The 20,151-nt window shown below is 44.8% G+C and overlaps 3 protein-coding genes across 6 annotated transcripts; 1 reads left to right on the top strand and 2 right to left on the bottom strand.

Moving 5' to 3' along the window:
* Positions 1-1,839: 1,839 nt before the first annotated feature.
* Positions 1,840-7,542, bottom strand: LOC124383946 (crossover junction endonuclease EME1-like). Of its 4 annotated transcripts, none has more exons than XM_046846334.1 (8): positions 7,078-7,542; positions 6,375-6,493; positions 4,697-4,792; positions 4,258-4,376; positions 4,041-4,116; positions 3,565-3,680; positions 3,183-3,372; positions 1,840-2,568 (listed from the first exon to the last, which is right to left on the bottom strand). In XM_046846334.1, exons 1-8 carry the CDS (start codon positions 7,439-7,441, stop codon positions 2,413-2,415), a joined length of 1,236 nt encoding a protein of 411 aa, XP_046702290.1. In that variant the 5' UTR covers positions 7,442-7,542; the 3' UTR covers positions 1,840-2,412. The 4 variants fall into 4 exon arrangements, with proteins under 4 accessions (XP_046702290.1, XP_046702289.1, XP_046702291.1 ...); XM_046846333.1 differs by having other exon boundaries at positions 4,041-4,113; positions 6,360-6,493; XM_046846335.1 differs by having other exon boundaries at positions 3,279-3,372; positions 6,360-6,493.
* A 4,354-nt stretch (positions 7,543-11,896) lies between these two features.
* Positions 11,897-13,862, top strand: nubp2 (nucleotide binding protein 2 (MinD homolog, E. coli)). The gene is made up of 7 exons (XM_046846337.1): positions 11,897-12,040; positions 12,425-12,543; positions 12,635-12,824; positions 12,916-13,070; positions 13,163-13,273; positions 13,413-13,482; positions 13,577-13,862. Exons 1-7 carry the CDS (start codon positions 12,001-12,003, stop codon positions 13,711-13,713), a joined length of 822 nt encoding a protein of 273 aa, XP_046702293.1. The 5' UTR covers positions 11,897-12,000; the 3' UTR covers positions 13,714-13,862.
* A 1,764-nt stretch (positions 13,863-15,626) lies between these two features.
* atp6v0cb (ATPase H+ transporting V0 subunit cb) lies at positions 15,627-19,862 on the bottom strand. Its single transcript, XM_046846338.1, has 3 exons — positions 19,723-19,862; positions 17,178-17,361; positions 15,627-16,046 (listed from the first exon to the last, which is right to left on the bottom strand). The coding sequence occupies exons 1-3, from the start codon at positions 19,787-19,789 to the stop codon at positions 15,842-15,844; spliced, it is 456 nt and encodes a 151-aa protein (XP_046702294.1). The 5' UTR covers positions 19,790-19,862; the 3' UTR covers positions 15,627-15,841.
* Between the last annotated feature and the right edge of the window lie 289 nt (positions 19,863-20,151).

A 20,151-nucleotide genomic window follows, 5' to 3' on the forward strand; every position in this document is an offset into this window, starting at 1 on the left:
CCAGAGTGAAGAATGTGAGCAGATAACAGGAGGTATTGTGTAACCCACAGTCTTCTCCTGTTCCACTGTAAAGCAGCTGACTCTGCTCAAACCTTCTCAACAAGAACATCAACCCAGTCACTGATACACTGATCTTCATTTCAAATCTTAATCTGAATAAATTCAAACTGTGTGTGTGTGTGTGTGTGTGTGTGTGTGTGTGTGTGTGTGTGTGTGTGTGTGTGATGTCCCTGATTGAGTCCATGATTTATATTAAACATAATATGCATTTCCCACAATTCTCTAGTCCAGCACCAGCTCAGGATTGTGGGAAGTCATCAGTCGGTGCACGGGTCGACAGCTCAGGTCCGATCGTCTCTCTTTAGCTCCGCCCTTCACTCTGAGATCAGCCAATAGGCCACACCTCTCTTCTCCAGACTCTGCTTTCTCATAGGCCTGATTGGAGGAGAAGCAAGCAGAATACTCACTAATGAACACCATGGAGTCTGAAGATCTGAACATCAGGCTTAGTGGATGGTGGAGGTGTGTGTGGGAGTGGAGTGTATAGGTGATGGTGTTCTAGGTGGAGGACTCTGGATGGGGGACTCTTAATGGTGGTGTAATGTAAGAGATAGATTCTAGATGGGGAACTCTAGGTAGCGGACACGTGTGTGGGTGTGGACTCTTTGGGGTAAACTGTAGGTGGTAGATTCTAAGTGTTTGATTTTACATGATGTGGACTCCGGTAGGTAGCGGTGGGCTATAGATGGAGCATTCTAGATGGGGTGGAATGTAGGTGATGGATTCTAGTTGGTGAACCCTAAATGTGGGATGATGGTGGGGTCTGTTAGGTAAAGGACATGTGTGTGGACTCTAGATGGTGGTATTCTAGATGGTAGATTGTAAGTGGTGGATGTAGTTGATGGACTCTAGACAGGGGACTCTAGGAGATTGACCCTAGGTGAAGGACTCTTGATAGGGGACCCTAGGTGATGGATTTTGGGTAGGGGGCTGTAGGTGATGAACGCTGGGAAAGGTGCTCTAGGTGGTGGACCCTGGAATAATGTTACCTGTAGAAGGAGTTGGGGAGGGTAGGCAGTGGTCACCGCTGTTGCCATGGAGACACTGACACGGTTGAGCTGCTGTATTTGTCGTGTCCAAACCTGAGCGAGGCCCCGCCCACCACTCTCAACACGCACTCCCCCTGACCACAAACCGTCCACACAGAAACCAAGATCAGGAATGTCCTGTAGTGTTCTACACACACACACACACACACACACACACACACACACACACACACACACACACAGATGTTCAGTGGACATTGTGCTGTAAATGAATGCTACAGTCATGGTGTGGAGAAGGGATGAGTCGATACAGAATATAAAACCTCGGTATCGATACTAAATTATTACCATAAACAACAAATTACCAGCCTGGAAAGATGAAGTGACTTGAAAACGATTTTATATTTAAAAAATAATAATTATAATAAAAATAGATTCATATCTTAATACTTTTGTATCAAACTGTAAGCAAATCTGTTTCCTATATTTATTCTCCTATTTATTTCCTCACGAGGCTGAACCACTCAGCTACCGCTTCCTCGTCTATACACGGTTCATTCAGAGAAACTGCTGTCATTCAAACACCTGAGCAGCTATGGGGTTAAGGGCCTCACTCAGGGGCCCAGGAGTGGCAGCTTAGTGTAGCTTTAACTCATGACCTTCAGAATCCAAATTCTAATAGTTTATTTACCACCTTCCCCCACCTAAACACACACACACACACACACCTACACACACGCTAAATATCTACTCTAAAATGTGCAGGAGAAATACACTCCAGCTAACAGAATATATTCCAATACCTTTATTCCATGTGACCTGACATGAAGGTACAAGAACTTTTCTTTCCCTCAGTATAAATCCAGTTCAGGGAACTGTTGCTCTTTCTACTGTGGAAAACAATAGACTGTTGAATACGTGAGAGAAGTCTGATATTGGTGCTCTACAAATCATCAGATCATGAACGTGGTTTAAACCGGAGACACTGTCCACATCTACACCTAAATTACACAAATGTGTCTCCAGTGAAGGACAGAAGGTGTGTATGGGGGATGTGTTTACACAGAGAGAAGATCACAGTGATGCCAGAGTGAAGAATGTGAGCAGATAACAGGAGGTATTGTGTAACCCACAGTCTTCTCCTGTTCCACTGTAAAGCAGCTGACTCTGCTCAAACCTTCTCAACAAGAACATCAACCCAGTCACTGATACACTGATCTTCATTTCAAATCTTAATCTGAATAAATTCAAACTGTGTGTGTGTGTGTGTGTGTGTGTGTGTGTGTGTGTGTGTGTGTGTGTGTGATGTCCCTGATTGAGTCCATGATTTATATTAAACATAATATGCATTTCCCACAATTCTCTAGTCCAGCACCAGCTCAGGATTGTGGGAAGTCATCAGTCGGTGCACACGGGTCGACAGCTCAGGTCCGATACGTCTCTCTTTAGCTCCGCCCTTCACTCTGAGATCAGCCAATAGGCCACACCTCTCTTCTCCAGACTCTGCTTTCTCATAGGCCTGATTGGAGGAGAAGCAAGCAGAATACTCACTAATGAACACCATGGAGTCTGAAGATCTGAACATCAGGCTTAGTGGATGGTGGAGGTGTGTGTGGAAGTGGAGTGTTTAGGTGATGGTGTTCTAGGTGGAGGACTCTGGATGGGGGACTCTTAATGGTGGTGTAATGTAAGAGATAGATTCTAGATGGGGAACTCTAGGTAGCGGACACGTGTGTGGGTGTGGACTCTTTGGGGTAAACTGTAGGTGGTAGATTCTAAGTGTTTGATTTTACATGATGTGGACTCCGGTAGGTAGCGGTGGGCTATAGATGGAGCATTCTAGATGGGGTGGAATGTAGGTGATGGATTCTAGTTGGTGAACCCTAAATGTGGGATGATGGTGGGGTCTGTTAGGTAAAGGACATGTGTGTGGACTCTAGATGGTGGTATTCTAGATGGTAGATTGTAAGTGGTGGATGTAGTTGATGGACTCTAGACAGGGGACTCTAGGAGATTGACCCTAGGTGAAGGACTCTTGATAGGGGACCCTAGGTGATGGATTTTGGGTAGGGGGCTGTAGGTGATGAACGCTGGGAAAGGTGCTCTAGGTGGTGGACCCTGGAATAATGTTACCTGTAGAAGGAGTTGGGGGGAGGGGTAGGCAGTGGTCACCGCTGTTGCCATGGAGACACTGACACGGTTGAGCTGCTGTATTTGTCGTGTCCAAACCTGAGCGAGGCCCCGCCCACCACTCTCAACACGCACTCCCCCTGACCACAAACCGTCCACACAGAAACCAAGATCAGGAATGTCCTGTAGTGTTCTACACACACACACACACACACACACACACACACACACACACACATACACATACAGACCAGGATCACATAATGATCAAGCAACATTATTTAAATAAAGAAGTCTGTGTGTGTGTGTGTGTGTGTGTGTGTGTGTGTGTGTGTGTGTGAGAGAGAGAGAGAGAGAGAGAGAGAGAGAGAGAGGAGATTCTGACCTTGAGGGGCGTTTAGATAAGGCCTTGGTAACAGCACACACATGATCTGTGACTTCCTGCCAGCCAAACAGGAAGTGGACTGATACATTCTTGTAGAGCTGCAGGTACACAAGCACCTACACAACATGGAGACACACAAACTGACATCTATTTTTACAGCCCTTGCTAACTTCGCTAGAATTCAGGCTAGAACACATTTGATGGTCTTGTTGGTTGCATCGTAGCGAAATAATTTTCTAAATAGTCGTATTTCTAATAGCTAGAAAATGTTATAATGTTTGACTGGTGCTTACACTTTTCCCTGATTTGCTTCCTAGCATGCTCATTTGTTTCTCGAATTCTGTTTTACCTCAGTAGGTTGATAGCTACCAAATAGCTGTTCTGCTAACATGCTGTTATTGTGCAATGGATGTTCTAGAGTTGACCATCATCAGGTTTAAAGGTCATTTAAGTGAAAGCAGGACGTGACCTCTGACCTCCTCAATGTCGATGTTCTGGAGCCCAAGTTGAGAACGTGGACACGTCTCATCTTCCTCATAATACAAGTCTCTGCTACACACAAAGCCATGTATAACTACATTACAAAGACTTTATAAGTAAAAATGTGTGTACAGAATGATTGTGTGTATGTGTGTGTGTGTGTGTATATATATATATATATATATATATACACACACACACACACACACACACCCTTGATAGTACTGCCCCCTGGTCACCAGCACTGAAATGACTGCTCCTGTTTTTCTGTTTAGATACCCACAGAGAGGCTGGAACAGAGACTCCGCCTCCTCACAACCACCAATCAGAGCCTAAGATGGACAACAGAAAATCACAACATTACACAGCACCAACATGACGGCAAACCATTACACTTTATACTAGCTTATGACTTTACAGGAACTTGCTAGCTAGTAGATCTTAATATTTCTCTGTTCGATAGCAGCTAGCATGCTAACAAGTTCCTATAAAAGGTGTTTCTCTACAGAACCTAAAAATAAAATCTGGACAGGCCACACCAACAAGAGACGTACTGGAGAAATGGCTTGCAGGGTACGAAAAAGGGGCGAGGGACTGTGTTAGTAACAAAACATGGAACATGGCCCATGTGTACACAATGAGGAGATGTTACCTGTTTGATGGACATCATCATGTCCACAAACTCAATCTGAGTGACAACCATCAGCACCTGGTCTTCCTCAACCACCATACTGTCTTCATCCTCAGTCTACACACACACACACACACACACACACACACACGTAATCTGACACAGCGTATGTGAGGTGCTGGTGAACATTTGAGAAGATCTGTATTTATTCACTAAACATAAAATATTGTACACAATTATTCATTTCATTTGTAGATTATATTTATACTATAAAGTGTCAGTGTGTAGTGTTAGTGTGTAGTGTGTGTTACCATGTGCATTGTTAGTGTGTTACAGTGTGTATTGTTACAGTATGTAGTATTAGTGCATCACAGTGTATAGTGTTACAGTGTGTAGTGCTACAGTGTTGCAGTGTTAGTGTGTTACTGTGTGTAGTGTAAGTGTGTATTGTTACATTATGTAGTGCATCACAGCGTGTAGTGTTTCCGTGTGTGGTGCTACAGTGTTGCAGCGTGTAGTGTTACAGTGTGTAGTGTTAGTGTTTTACAGTGTGTGTAGTGTTAGTGTGTATTGTTACACTATGTAGTGTTAGTGCATCACAGCGTATAGTCTTAGTGTCTTACAGTGAGTAGAGTTACAGTGTGTAGTGTTACAGTGAGTAATGTGTTACAGTGTATTACAGTGTGTAGGGATTCAGTGTATTACAGTGAGTAGAGTTACAGTGTGTAGTGTTACAGTGAGTAATGTGTTACAGTGTATTGCAGTGTGTAGTGGTTCAGTGTAGTACAGTGAGTAGAGTTACAGTGTGTGTAGTGTTACAGTGAGTAATGTGTTACAGTGTATTACAGTGTGTAGTGGTTCAGTGTAGTACAGTGAGTAGAGTTACAGTGTGTAGTGTTACAGTGAGTAATGTGTTACAGTGTATTACAGTGTGTAGTGGTTCAGTGTAGTACAGTGAGTAGAGTTACAGTGTGTAGTGTTACAGTGAGTAATGTGTTACAGTGTATTACAGTGTGTAGTGGTTCGGTGTAGTACAGTAAATAGAGTTACAGTGTGTAGTGTTACAGTGAGTAATGTGTTACAGTGTATTACAGTGTGTAGGGTTCAGTGTAGTACAGTGAGTAGAGTTACAGTGTGTAGTGTTACAATGAGTAATGTGTTACAGTGTATTACAGTGTAGGGATTCAGTGTCTTACAGTGAGTTACAGTGTGTAGTGTTACAGTGAGTAATGTGTTACAGTGTATTACAGTGTGTAGGGATTCAGTGTAGTACAGTGAGTAGAGTTACAGTGTGTAGTGTTACAGTGAGTAATGTGTTACAGTGTATTACAGTGTGTAGGATTCAGTGTATTACAGTGAGTAGAGTTACAGTGTGTAGTGTTACGATGAGTAATGTGTTACAGTGTATTACAGTGTGTAGAGATTCAGTGTATTACAGTGAGTAGAGTTACAGTGTGTAGTGTTACAGTGAGTAATGTGTTACAGTGTATTACAGTGTGTAGGGATTCAGTGTAGTACAGTGAGTAGAGTTACAGTGTGTAGTGTTACAGTGAGTAATGTGTTACAGTGTATTACAGTGTGTAGCGATTCAGTGTATTACAGTGTGTAGAGTTACAGCTTGTGTAGTGTTACAGTGAGTAATGTGTTACAGTGTATTACAGTGTGTAGGGATTCAGTGTATTACAGTGTGTAGAGTTACAGCTTGTGTTCTGCTCCAGCTGATGGAGTGTGTGAGGTCGTGCTCCTCTATTTGGTTCCTCCACTCCAAAGCAGCCAGTGTACTCAACAACACGTCACACCCTGAGTCCTGCAACAACACTACACACACACACACACACACACACACACACACACACACACATTACATTACTGTGACACAACAGTTCATTATACCAGTAACACTGCTGTGATGATGATGCTGGTTATTTTGATGAGGATGATGATACAAAACACACACACACAGACACACACACACACACACACACACACACACTCAATTGTGTGTTACTGAACTGTACAACCTGAACTCAACACACACTCAGTACTCATCTCAATCTTTTCCTGGTTTTGTGTCTGTGCTGGTTTTGTGTCTGTGCTGGTTTTGTGTCTGCGCTGGTTTTGTGTGATGATGAAAGTGATGATAGTGGTGATGATGATGATGATGATAGTGGTGGTGATGATGAAAGTGATGATGGTGATGATGATAGTGGTGGTGATGATGAAAGTGATGATGGTGATGATGATAGTGGTGGTGATGATGAAAGTGATGATGGTGATGATGATAGTGGTGGTGATGATGAAAGTGATGATGGTGATGATGATGATAGTGGTGGTGATGATGAAAGTGATGATGGTGGTGATGATTATGTTGATGGTGGTGATGATGATGACGATGAAGGTACCTGGGTGGATGTTGACAGTGATGGTCTTTAAATATTCCTCAGGTTTGAGACTTTTTACTCTCTCAGCCGCCTCCTTCTTCTTCTTCTGCTTCTGTCTCTTCTCCTCCTTCTGTCTCTCCCTCTGTTTCTCCTTTTCCCTTTTCCATCTCTCCTTCTCCTCCCTCTGTCTCTCTTTCTGTCTCTCCTTCTCCTCCCTCTGTCTCTCCCTGTCCCCTCTCCTCTTTCCCCGGGCACTGGGGCTCTGAGAGCTGTGTGTGCGGCTATGCGCGCTCCCCGACCCCGCGGTGCTGCCCTCAGTCTCGGGCTCGAGCTCTGCCTCCGAGTCGGAAATCTCCCAGGTGTGAGCTCGCGCTAGCTCCGACATGCTGCGCGTTCACCGGCGCCGGTGCGCCATCACTGCGCATGCGTAGTAACAAGCTCCAATTTCAGCAGTTACATACAAAAACCACACAGCTGCGATTCTGCGCTTTATTTATTATTATTATTATTATTTTTTTTTTTTTTTACCAGGAGACTTAGGGTGAACAGCGCCCTCTACTGGTCTGGAGAGAGACTAATTTAGTAATCTCACTGATAATGAATTTTAATTTTAAATATTATTATAAAATATATTATTTACATTTATTATAGGTATCATCTGTCTCTCACCTAGAAAGTGGCTGTGGTTTATCTTTATAACAAGTAATTATGGTACCTGTGTGTGTTAACGACTATCACGCTGTAACCTTAACCTCAGTAGTGATGAAGTGCTTTGAGAGACTGGTCAGAGACTTCATCACTGCATCACTACCAGACACACTGGACCCTCTACAGTTCACGTACCACCAGAACCGCTCTACTGAAGACGCCATTGCAAATCTTCTTCACACTACGACGAGCCACCTGGACTACAGAAAAGGGAATTATACACAAATGCTGTTTGTGGACTACAGTTCAGCGTTCAACACCATAATTCCCTCCACACTCACACTGTGCCAATGGATCTCTAACTTCCTGACAGACAGACCACAAGCCGGGAAACACACTTCATCCACCCTCACCCTCAGCACTGGAGCTCCCCAGGGTTGTAATCTGAGAACCCTGCTGTACTCACTGTACACATACGACTGTGTGGCCACTTCCATCTCCACCACCATCATCAAGTTTGCTGGTGACACCGTTGTGATGGGCCTGATCTCCAACAACGACGAGATGGCCTACAAGAGATTAAAATCCTGGAGAGATGGTGCCAAGAGAACACCTTCTCCTGAACGTCAGCAAGACTAAGGAGTTGATAGTGGACTTCAGCACGAAGCAGGAGCGCTCATACCAACCGCTAAACATCAGCGGGACTCCAGTGGAGAGAGTGAACAGTTTCTGGTACCTAGGTGTTCACATCACACAGGACCTGTCTTGGTCCTGTCACACCAACACCCTGGTGAAGATCTACATCTACAGCACGTGGTGCCGGACCAGAGCCAGGAAGATTATGAAAGTGTTTAAACCAGGAGACACCCAGGATCTAAAAAACTGGACCACTCTCTCCATCATCATCACACTTTTCTGCACCTTTTTTCAAGCTTAAATGTTGGACGGTGGTGTGTGTGTGTGTGTGTGTGTGTGTGTGTGTGTGTGTGTGTGTGTGTTTGTAATAAAATTTTAACTTGAACTTCATAGGTGGAAGATGTAGAAGATTTATTCAGTGTCCGAAAGCAGGTCCAGTCAGTTAATTCCACTAATTATTATTTATAGACCCCCAGGGGCCCGACTCTGATTTTCTGATAGAATTTGCAGATTTCATTACAAATGTAGCTACTTCTTTAGACAAAGCATTAATTGTTGGTGACTTTAATATTCATTTTGATAATCAGGAAGACTCCTTAAGAGCAGCAGTTGTGTCCATTCTAGATTCAGTTGGAATTAATCAGAATGTTATAGGACCCACTCATAGTGATGGACACACTCGATTTGTTGTTAACATTTGGATTAAACATAAAACATTTAGTCATAATTCCACAGTCTGAAGCTATTTCAGACCATTATCTCATCTCGTTTAAAATCTGTCTCAGTCATTGCATTTCTACCTCACCACTGGGCCACTGAATACCTAGAATCAACATTACGTTATACTCTAGATGATGGCGCTCCCATTAAGACCAAAATGATCAGGGAGAATAAATCAGCACAGTGGTATAATGATCATACACACACCTTAAAACAGACCACTCGAAAATTAGAACGTAAATGACGTCAAACAAAATTGACAGTATTTTAAACAGCATGGAAGGAGAATCTCCTGAGTTCTAGAAAATCTCTTAGTGCTGCTGATCAGCATATTTCTCCACCCTCATAGAAAATAACAAGCAGAATCCTAGATTTTTATTCTGTACTGCAGCAAAATGAACAGGAAATAAAAGCACTGCACTCACATGCACACCATCAATAGGTAGTAATGATTTCATCAACTTTTTAATAATAAAGTTAAAAACATCAGGCAAGAAATCCAGACGGTTAATATAAATTCAAATTATTTTATAAACAACCATTATAGCAGACAGTGTCATTATAACAGACCATCAACTACAAAGTTTTACTCCTATTCAAGTGAACGACTTCATTTCATTTATTTCCTCATCAAAATCATCAACCTGCATTCTCCATCCCTCACCTACAAGTTTCCTCAAACAGATCATTCCAGAGGGAATTGAACCTGTTTTAAAATAATAAACTCTTCCATTAGCACTGGTTTTGTACCGAAATCCTTCAAACTGGCAGTTATCCACCCCCTTATTAAGAAACCTGACCTTCACCCTGTCAGCTGTCCAACTACAGACCAATATCAAATCTCCCTTTATCTCCAAGATTCTAGAAAAGGTTGTAGCACAGCAGTTCTGCTCACATCTACTGAGGAAGAACATTTATGAAATGTATCAGTCAGGATTTCGGCCTCATCATAGCACAGAGACGGCGCTAGTTAAGGTGGTAAATGACCTGTTATTGGCCTCTGATCAGGGTTTTGTCTCTTTACTTGTTTTGCTCGACCTTAGTGCAGCTTTTCACACCATTGATCATCATCTCCTGCTTGCTGGACTGGAGAACGTTGTAGGAATAAAGGGAACAGCTCTCGCTTGGCTCAGGTCTTATTTGACTGATCGCTTTCAGTTTGTTGATGTAAATGGTGAGTTCTCCACACTCTCTGAGGTAAAGTTTGGTGTTCCTCAAGGATCTGTTTTAGGCCCACTGCTTTTCTCTTTATATCTGCTGCCTCTGGGTGAAATTATTCATAAACATGGGATTCGTTTCCATTGCTATGCTGATGACACACAGCTGTATATTTCAGCAAAGCCAGATGAGAGAGATCAGCTTAACAATTTTGAGGAGTGTGTAAAGGACATTAGACAGTGGATGCTTAATAACTTTCTTTTGCTCAACTCAGATGAGACAGAAGTACTTTTACTAGGACCACATGCAGCTAGAAGTAAACTTTCCGATTACGTAGCATTTCTAGATGGTGTTTCTGTTTCAGCATGTACAGCAGTCAAAGACCTCGGTGTGATTATTGACCCTCCACGCCTACTTAGATCAAAAGGTGCAGGCTATTTGTTGGTACCTCAAATAATGAAGACTCCAGCAGGGGGCAGATGTTTCTCTTATAAATCCCACAGTTATGGAACAACCTTCCAATCAGTGTTCGGGACTCAGACACAGTCTCAGTGTTCAAGTCGAGGCTGAACACATATTTATTTAGTGGAGTCTTTAGTCAGTAGGTGTTTGTGAGGTAAAGGAGCAGATCTGGAGGGATCATGGATATGGAGTGTTTGGTGAACTGGGATATTTGGATGCTGTCGTCTCCTCACTCTCACACGTTCACTCAGGTTTGTTGATGGTGGTGTGGTGGGTCGTCTCTTATCCCAGAGATCCTCATGTCTGTGTTTCCTTCTGCTTCTCCCTTTTAGTTTTGCTGCCAGAGTGAATCTTACCAGAGTCCAAACTGCACAGTGACATTAACTTTCATACAACAATAAGGAGACTTAATAATCCATATCCTTCTCTTCCTGTCACCTCTCTCTCTCTCTCTCTCTCTCTTCTCTCTCTCTCTTATTCTCTCTCTCTCTCCCTCCTCTCTCTCTCTCTCTCTCTCTCTCTCTCTTATTCTCTCTCTCTCTCTCTCTCTCTTCTCTCTTATTCTCTCTCTCTCTCTCTCTCTCTCTCTCTCTCTCTCTCTCTCTCTCTCTCTTTTGCTCCAGTGACACTGTTCCTGCCCCTCTCCCCTCCGTGGATCTTCCCACTTCGTCCAGGTCTGCCTCTGGATGATGTTCTCTTCGACTGGAGGCGACTCTGTGCAGCTTGGGACGGTTTCTCATCAACACCTTGGGTGGTTCCATGTTATTCCGGAGTAAGAACGGGCGCTTTGATGATGGATTGGACTGTAGTTAATGTCAACAGTCTGCTACACTGACTCAGGAATACAGTTTGTTTCTGATCATCATCACTGTACCCCGCAACATTGTATATCTGCTTCATATGGACATTTGGTGCAACCCAGATGAGGATGGGTTCCCTCTTGAGTCTGGTTCCTCTCAAGGTTTCTTCCTTATGCCATCTCGGGGAGTTTTTCCTTGCCACAGTTGCTCATCAGGGACAAACTTACTTACAAAGAACATATTTACGTTTAATCACCACATTATCTGTGTAAAGCTGCTTTGAGACAATGTTCATTGTTAAAAGCGCTATACAAATAAAATGAATTGAGAATTGAAAGATGTAGAAGGTGTAAAAGGTATAGAAGGTGTAGATGTAAAGGTGTAGAAGGTGTACACACACACACACACACACACACACACACACACACACACACACACACACACACACTCCTCAGTAAGAGAAGAAGAAAGCGGCCCGGAATCCACCAATCACACACTGTGTTATCGGTTGCGTCATGTGATGGCGGAAGTGATGGCGGAAGTGATGGCGGTACCCGGTGGTAAGTTGTTTTGATTCTGGTGTCGGGATTATAATCACATTTACATTAAAAGTGTAGAGAAGTGAAGAAAACCCTCAGTCCGGGGAGGGGGGATCATTAAATCATTACTCTTTGATCCGGTTTCAGCACGTGAGAAGTGTTTCAGCACGTGAGAAGTGTTTCAGCACGTGAGAAGTGTTTCAGCAGCTCTTTATCTGTTTATTACTCTTTATCTGTTTATTCCTTTATAAATCTAAAGTATAAAAATGATCTCTGCGTTTGGGAGACTGAGCTATATGGCGCATGCGCAGTAGGTCACAGATCAGCTCTCATTACAGAATAGAGTGATTTAAAGTCAGTGTCTGACCTCCTCCACACGTGATCACGTGACTCTCTCTCTCTCAGCCAGGGGGAACCTGGAGAAGGTCCAGCACGTGGTGTTGGTGTTGTCAGGTAAAGGTGGAGTGGGGAAGAGCACCATCACCACCGAGTTAGCCCTTGCTCTCTTACACTCGGGGAAGAAGGTCAGAGAAATGCAGATGTTCAGATCCATGTTTGGAAGGTGAGCGTGGTGTGGATTTGAGAGCGTGTGTGTGTGTGTGTGTGTGTGTGCAGGTGGGAGTGCTGGACGTGGACCTGTGTGGTCCGAGTATCCCCCGCATGCTGGGTGTGAGTAAACACGAGGTCCATCAGTGTGACGCAGGCTGGGTTCCTGTGTGTGTGGAGCGTCTGTCCCTCATGTCCATCGCCTTCCTGCTGGACGACCCTGACGACGCCATCATCTGGAGAGGACCCAAAAAGACTGGTCTGATCTTCACCTCATTACCATGTCCTACCTGTCGTATTTCTCTTTCCTCCTGTCTCACTGTGTGTGTGTGTGTGTGTGTGTGTGTCAGCTCTGATTGGTCAGTTTGTGAGTGATGTGGCGTGGGGAGAGCTGGACGTGTTGTTAGTGGACACGCCTCCCGGTACCTCTGATGAACATCTGGCTGTTCTGGAGAACCTGAAAAAGCACAGAGTGGATGGAGCTCTACTGGTCACCACACCACAGGTGTGCACACACACACACACTTAATGTGTATGAGTATGGAGTAATAATGTACTAAAACCCTGTGTGTGTGTGTGTGTGTGTGTGTGTGTAAGGCTGTATCTACAGGAGATGTGAGGCGTGAGATCACCTTCTGTAAGAAGACCGGGGTGAAGATTCTGGGTATCGTCGAGAACATGAGCGGCTTTGTGTGTCCTCACTGCACTGTACGAGACTCACACACACACACACACACACACACACACACACACACACACACACACACACACACCTGAGCCATGGGTTTTTTACACCCAGGATATATCCCTGTCCCATCACATGTATTCATTGCACGTGTGTGTGTAGGAGTGCACCAGTATCTTCTCTAAAGGAGGAGGAGAGGAACTCGCCAAGCTCACAGGATCAACCTTCTTGGGTGAGTTCTGAAATCAGTGGTAACAAAGGGGACACAAACTTTTGCACTCAGGCATGTAGACCTGTATCCTGTGTGTGTGTGTGTGTGTGTGTAGGCTCGGTGCCGTTGGACCCTCTCCTGAGTGCGAGTGTGGAGAAAGGTGGGGATTTCCTGAAGGCATTCCCTGAGAGTGCCATCTACAGCTCCATCAGACACATTGCAGATACACTACTGAGGAACCTGGAGCCCTGACCTTCATCATCATTAACAGGACAATGTACAGGAGCAGGAGTGTGGGAACACGGACTCTAACACACAGTTTCCACCATATCAACACGTCACATGGTTTTGAAGGTGTGTGTGTGTGTGATTTATAATAAAGCAGTAGATTTTCTCCTCCATCACTGGGTTTATTGTTCTTCAGTGGTGTTTGAGAGCTAATAGGGTTAAAGCTCCACCTGTTCCTTGAAGAGCTCCCCAACTGTTCCTCAAAAGGGTTCCTCTTAATTTTTCACCAATAGCAAATCCAGAAGTTCATCCATCGGTTCTGCTGTATGTTCAGGACTAAACTTTTCTCCTATAGACCTCCTTTCTCCCACCACATTCTTCACAGGAGAACCCCAGAGCTCTAACCAAGCTCAGACCTTCAGAGCTATTCACTGGACTCACCTGAGCAACAAGACACACAACTGTTCCTCACATGTTCCTGCAAAAGTGGGTATGGCTAAATAAGCGTTATGGTGTGATGTTCTAACGTGCTGAACACATCCGGATCAGTATCAGGAGCTGAAACTCTGGTCCATCATCTCCTATTGATCTGAAAAACCAAATCCCACAGGAGCCTGATGTTCCTGGATGTTCTGGTAGATTCAGATTAGACTGGATAAACTCATCCCGAACATCTCTGTACCCCTGACCTCTGAGTGACCTTCAGCTTTATTCCCCCCAGAACAAGGAGACATCACACAAAAAGGTGTAAATTTAACTTGTGAGAGCCTGAGAAAGGCACACACACATCTTTAATACAATCCAACACACACACACACACACACACACACATTAATACAATCCATCACACACACACACACACACACTGTTTATAATCATTTATAAGTGCAATCTTTCACTTTATATATATATATATATGTGTATTTGAATAAATCACGGATAAAAATAAACACTGTTACACACACACACACACACACACACACACACACACACACACACACACACTTACAAAGTAGAGTGAGAGAAAACAACTATTCCTAAAAGATCACATGGCCAGAGAGAGAGAGACTGAGGGGATGGAGAGACTGAGGGGATGGAGAGACTGAGGGGATGGAGAGAGACTGAGGAGAGAGAGAGAGGAATGGAGAGAAACTCAGAGAGAGACTGAGGGGATGGAGAGAGACTGAGGGAGAGAGAGAGAGGAATGGAGAGAAACTCAGAGAGAGAGAGACTGAGGGGATGGAGAGAGACTGAGGGGATGGAGAGACTGAGGGAGAGAGAGAGAGAGGAGAGAGAGAGAGAGACTGAGGGAGAGAGAGGGATGGAGAGAGAGGATGGAGAGAGACTGAGGGGATGGAGAGAGAGGATGGAGAGAGAGAGGATGGAGAGAAACTCAGGGAGAGAGAGAGGAGGGATGAAGAGAGACTGAGGGAGAGAGAGAGGATGGAGAGAAACTCAGGGAGGGAGAGAGAGAGGATGGAGAGAGAGAGGATGGAGAAAGACTGAGGGAGAGAGAGTGAGGGGATGGAGAGAGAGAGAGGGATGGAGAGAGAGAGAGAGAGAGATGGAGGGATGGAGAGAGACTGAGGGAGAGAGAGCAAGAGAGGGATGGAAAGAGACTGTGAGAGAGAGGATGGAGAGAGAGGGATGGAGAGAGAAAGAGGGATGGAGAGAGACTGAGGGAGAGAGAGAGGATGGAGAGAGGGAGAGGGATGGAGAGAGACTGAGGAGAGAGAGGGATGAGAGAGACTGAGGGAGGAGAGAGAGAGGATGGAGAGAGAAAGAGGGATGGAGAGAGAAAGAGGGATGGAGAGAGAAAGAGGGAGAGAGAGAGGATGGAGAGAGACTGAGGGAGAGAGAGAGAGAGAGAGAGGATGGAGAGAGACTGAGGGAGAGAGAGGATGGAGAGAGACTGAGGGAGAGAGAGAGAGAGAGATGGAGAGAGACTGAGGAAGAGAGAGAGAGGGATGGAGAGCGACTGAGGGAGATGGAGAGAGATGGAGAGATAGAAGGAGAGACAGACAGAGGTGTAGATGTTATTGAGACACAGCCCCACTCCTCCTCCAGGTTGTTGTTGGTGGTGGTCGTATTGAGACGAGGCCGGTTTGTTGTTAGCCCCGTGTGTCTCCTGCCCCGGTGCATGATGGAACATCTACTTGGTGGAGAGGATGAGGGCGACAATAAGGCCGTAGAGCCCCAGCACCTCGGCGAAAATGAGGATGAGGATCATGCCGACGAAGAGGCGCGGTTGCTGCGCCGTCCCCCTCACCCCCGCATCCCCCACGATTCCTATAGCAAATCCTGCAGCCAATCCACTCAGGCCTACACTCAGCCCCGCCCCCAGGTACAGGAAACTCCTACACACACACACACACACACACACACACACACACACTCAGTAAGGGGGTGCGGTTACACTTACAGAAGTAAGATGTGTGTACAAGCACAATTCTACAAGAGTTATGATGGGCACCAAAAGTGTGGAGAAGGTCAATGTTATTAAAATGACAGATTTGGAGAAACGTGTGAGATGATAATGAGGTTGATTGACAGCAGGTCAGTAAGATGATGGGTATGAAGAGTGTATCAGAGAGAGAACGCGTCTCAGAAGTGAAGATGGATCAAACGTTTGGGCCACTGCATTTAAAACAGTCATGATTCTGTATGAGATCATTAACACCTCCAGAAATCAGTGTGTGAGAACACGGCTCTCCAGGTCATCCACAAATGCAGGTTAAATCTCTATCATGTAAAGAAGAAGATATGCGTGAACATGATCCAGAAACACCTCCATCCTCTGAGCCAAAACTCATTTAAATGTACTGAGGCAAAGTGGAGAACTCTTCTGTGGTCAGATGAATCAAAATGTACATTTCATTATGGAAACCATGGACCCATGTCCTCCAGACTAAAGAGGAGAGGGACCATCTGGGTGATCATCAGCCCTCAGTTCAGAAAGCTGCATCTCTGATGGTATGAAGTGCATCAGCGTGGACATTTATAAAGGATCCATCAATGCTGAACGCTGTAGACGGTTTTAGAGCAACAAATGCTTCCATCCAGGAAACGTCTTTTAGGGAAGGTCTTGGATATTTGAGCAGGACAATGCTAACTGCATCTATTACTACAGCATGAGCTCCTGCATTCCAGAGTCTGGGTGGTGAACTGGTCTGTCTGCAGTCTAGACGTCTCACTAAATAAGAACATTTGGTGCATCATGAAATGAAAAACACAACAAAGGAAACCCAGAACTGTTGAGCAGCTAGAAACCTGTAACAGACACATATGGGAGAACATAACAACATAACTCCCAAAACTTCAGCAACTGCTCTCCTCAGATCCCAGACGTATACAGACAGGAGACGTGGAGCTACACAGAGGGAAACATGATCCTGTAACCACTGTTTTGGGATTGGGTTTGTATCTCTGACATTAAAGGAGATGTTGGCGATCAGAGTGGAGTGTGTGAGTTGTAAGGTGTGTATGACCTGTATAGAGGAAGTTTATCAGAGATGTTGTTGGCGATCAGCACTGCCACCACCAGGCCGTAGATGGCGATGATTCCTGCCATGACCACAGGGATGATGGACTTCATGATCAGCTCAGGACGCATCACTGACATGGCTGCGATCCCTGTACCGCTCTTCGCTGTGCCGTATGCAGCACCCAGCGCTGCGTGCACACACACACACACACACACACACACACACACACACAAAGGAGCAAACATGATCATCCTCACCTGACAACGACAAGAAACACACACATGGAAAACCTCTCCCAGAACAACCACAGATTACAGGCTGAAACAAGTGTGTGTGTGGTGTGTGTGTGTGTGTGTTTGTTTGCAGTTTCAGTTCTCAGCAGAATCAGCATTTTCTTGAGAAAATAAAGACCTGAACATGGTATTCTCTCTTACTTACACACACACACACACACACACACACACACACACACACACACACACACACACGCGTTTAGCACACGGTAAATTAGTCACATACACACACTCAGTCAGTTCCCTGCTGCAGATGGTGTGTAAAAGTCATATGACATTTACTATGTGTGTGTGTGTGTGTGTGTGTGTGTGTGCGCAACCATACACCTGATCTGTGTGTAAAACACACACACAGTGATCTTCCCACTGAGCAGTTCTGTATATTATCACTGTATATTAATGTAACCTCACACACACTCATCCCTCCATCTATCATCAACATCCTTTCATCTACCTACATACTCCTCTATCCAAATATCTATTCATCTATTCTCTATCAATCCAAGTATCTCTGTTCATCATCTAACTCAGTGGTCCACACCCTTTTCTCCGTCACAGACCGGTCTTTAATGTGTGGTGAATAAATACAACAAAATAAAATATTATCAGCATCAAAACTGGTGTTTTATAAATCTAATAATAAACGTGAATCACTGTGTTGTTTTTTGTTCATTTTTCTCTCTTGGGGGTTTGAGTTTAGCAGTAATGTATTATTTGTTAGTGACCGGAGCTCCTTTAAGAAGGTAGTGGATGGAGGTAAGTCATGTGACCGGAGCTCCTTTAAGAAGGTAGTGGATGGAGGTAAGTCATGTGACCGGAGCTCCTTTAAGAAGGTAGTGGATGGAGGTAAGTCATGTGACCGGAGCTCCTTTAAGAAGGTAGTGGATGGAGGTGAGTCATGTGACCGGAGCTCCTTTAAGAAGGTAGTGGATGGAGGTAAGTCATGTGACCGGAGCTCCTTTAAGAAGGTAGTGGATGGAGGTAAGTCATGTGACCGGAGCTCCTTTAAGAAGGTAGTGGATGGAGGTAAGTCATGTGACCGAGCTCCTTTAAGAAGGTAGTGGATGGAGGTAAGTCATGTGACCGGAGCTCCTTTAAGAAGGTAGTGGATGGAGGTAAGTCATGTGACCGGAGCTCCTTTAAGAAGGTAGTGGATGGAGGTAAGACATGTGACATGAGGCATCATGACCTGCATCAAGAGTCATAGAGATGTGGAGGAGAAAATCTGGTCATTTTCCACAATAAAACATGGTTCAGAATCAGATCATTAATAAAACAGAAATAATGTAAGTTATGTATTTTTTCTGTGCGGCCCCCCGGTACCAACTGACCCACGGACCGGTGCCGGTAGATCTATCTATCTATCTATACATCCATACAGCCATCTATCAATCTATCATGTTTCATCCATCCAGATACCTTTCATCCATCTATAAAAGTATCTATCCATTATTCCATCCATCCATCTATCAATCTACCCATCTATTCATCCTCTATCTTCAGTGTTGTGTAGAACAGCCTGGCTGTGCTCCTGTAGAAGGTGTAGTGAGTAGAGTGAAGAGTGTATGTGGAGTGGGAGTGTGGGGTCATGACACACAGTAATAACCCTGTTCTACAGACTATTATCACCATCATCATTCCACACCATCACACTATCATCATCATCATCATCATCTCCACCATCATCATCTCCACCATCATCATGATCATCATGACCAACATTATCATCATCTCCACTATCATCATCACCCCAACCATCATCATCATCTCCACTATCATCACCTCCACCACCATCATGATCATCATGACCAACATTATCATCATCTCCACTATCATCATCACCTCCACCATCACTACTATCAACTCCACTATTATCAGCATCTTTACCATCATCATCTCCACCACCACCACCTCAACCATCATCATCATCTCCACCATCACTACTCCACTATTATCAGCATCTCTACCATCATCATCTCCACCACCACCACCACCTCAACTATCATCATCAAGGAAGTGAAGGAGTCTCCAGTTCCAGTCCACAGGAACAGATCGAGATCACGGATCACTACTTCTTCTTCTCTTTCCTTCTGACTTACATCTGAATATATGATAAATACACGGATTCACTCATTAACCCTGATGACGTCATCACCACCCACTTACCGGGAACAGGTACGTGACGTCATCACTGAACTGTAGAACAGGGATTTATTTACAACCGTGTGTGTGTGTGTGTGTGTGTGTATCATTACCGCTGAACACCATGGCTGCTGAAGCGCCCATCACAGCGAAGAAAGGCGAGTACGCAGGTTCAGACATCCTCTACACACACACACACACACACACACACACACACACACACACACACACACACACACACACACACAGAGAGAGAGGGACCGGGTCAGGGGCCGGTGTAAACAGCGGGTCTCCGGGGTAAACAGCGGGACAGGCGTGTCTCCAGCAGGGGAAGGAAGCAGAATAAACACCAGATCCGGTTCCTCAAGACAAAATGGCGGCCCGCGTTGTACTCTTTCCCTATCCGTTTACCGAACATCCGTTCTGCGCTCTGATTGGCTTTTGAGCTCCTACCCCCTGTCCCCTGATTGGCTCTTGAGTTCCCACCCCCTGTCCCCTGATTGGCTAGCGTGTATTACCTGTGATTAGATTAGATTAGATTA

Source organism: Silurus meridionalis, chromosome 4 (genome assembly GCF_014805685.1).
Source record: "Silurus meridionalis isolate SWU-2019-XX chromosome 4, ASM1480568v1, whole genome shotgun sequence".
Classification (NCBI taxonomy): Eukaryota; Metazoa; Chordata; class Actinopteri; order Siluriformes; family Siluridae; genus Silurus; species Silurus meridionalis.

Excerpts from the sequence above, each read along its gene's own strand:
- LOC124383946 (XM_046846332.1), bottom strand. The coding sequence starts at position 7,441 with ATGTCGGAGCTAGCGCGAGCTCACACCTGGGAGATTTCCGACTCGGAG. Across the intron at positions 4,377-4,696 it reads TGATGATGTCCATCAAACAG|GCTCTGATTGGTGGTTGTGA; the intron begins GTAACATCTCCT and ends TGTCCATCTTAG. Across the intron at positions 2,569-3,182 it reads CCCCCCAACTCCTTCTACAG|GCCTATGAGAAAGCAGAGTC; the intron begins GTAACATTATTC and ends TCCTCCAATCAG.
- nubp2 (XM_046846337.1), top strand. The coding sequence starts at position 12,001 with ATGGCGGAAGTGATGGCGGAAGTGATGGCGGTACCCGGTG. Across the intron at positions 12,544-12,634 it reads TCTTACACTCGGGGAAGAAG|GTGGGAGTGCTGGACGTGGA; the intron begins GTCAGAGAAATG and ends GTGTGTGTGCAG. Across the intron at positions 13,483-13,576 it reads CACAGGATCAACCTTCTTGG|GCTCGGTGCCGTTGGACCCT; the intron begins GTGAGTTCTGAA and ends GTGTGTGTGTAG.
- atp6v0cb (XM_046846338.1), bottom strand. The coding sequence starts at position 19,789 with ATGTCTGAACCTGCGTACTCGCCTTTCTTCGCTGTGATGGGCGCTTCA. Across the intron at positions 17,362-19,722 it reads AGCAGCCATGGTGTTCAGCG|CGCTGGGTGCTGCATACGGC; the intron begins GTAATGATACAC and ends GTGTGCACGCAG. Across the intron at positions 16,047-17,177 it reads GATAAACTTCCTCTATACAG|GAGTTTCCTGTACCTGGGGG; the intron begins GTCATACACACC and ends GTGTGTGTGTAG.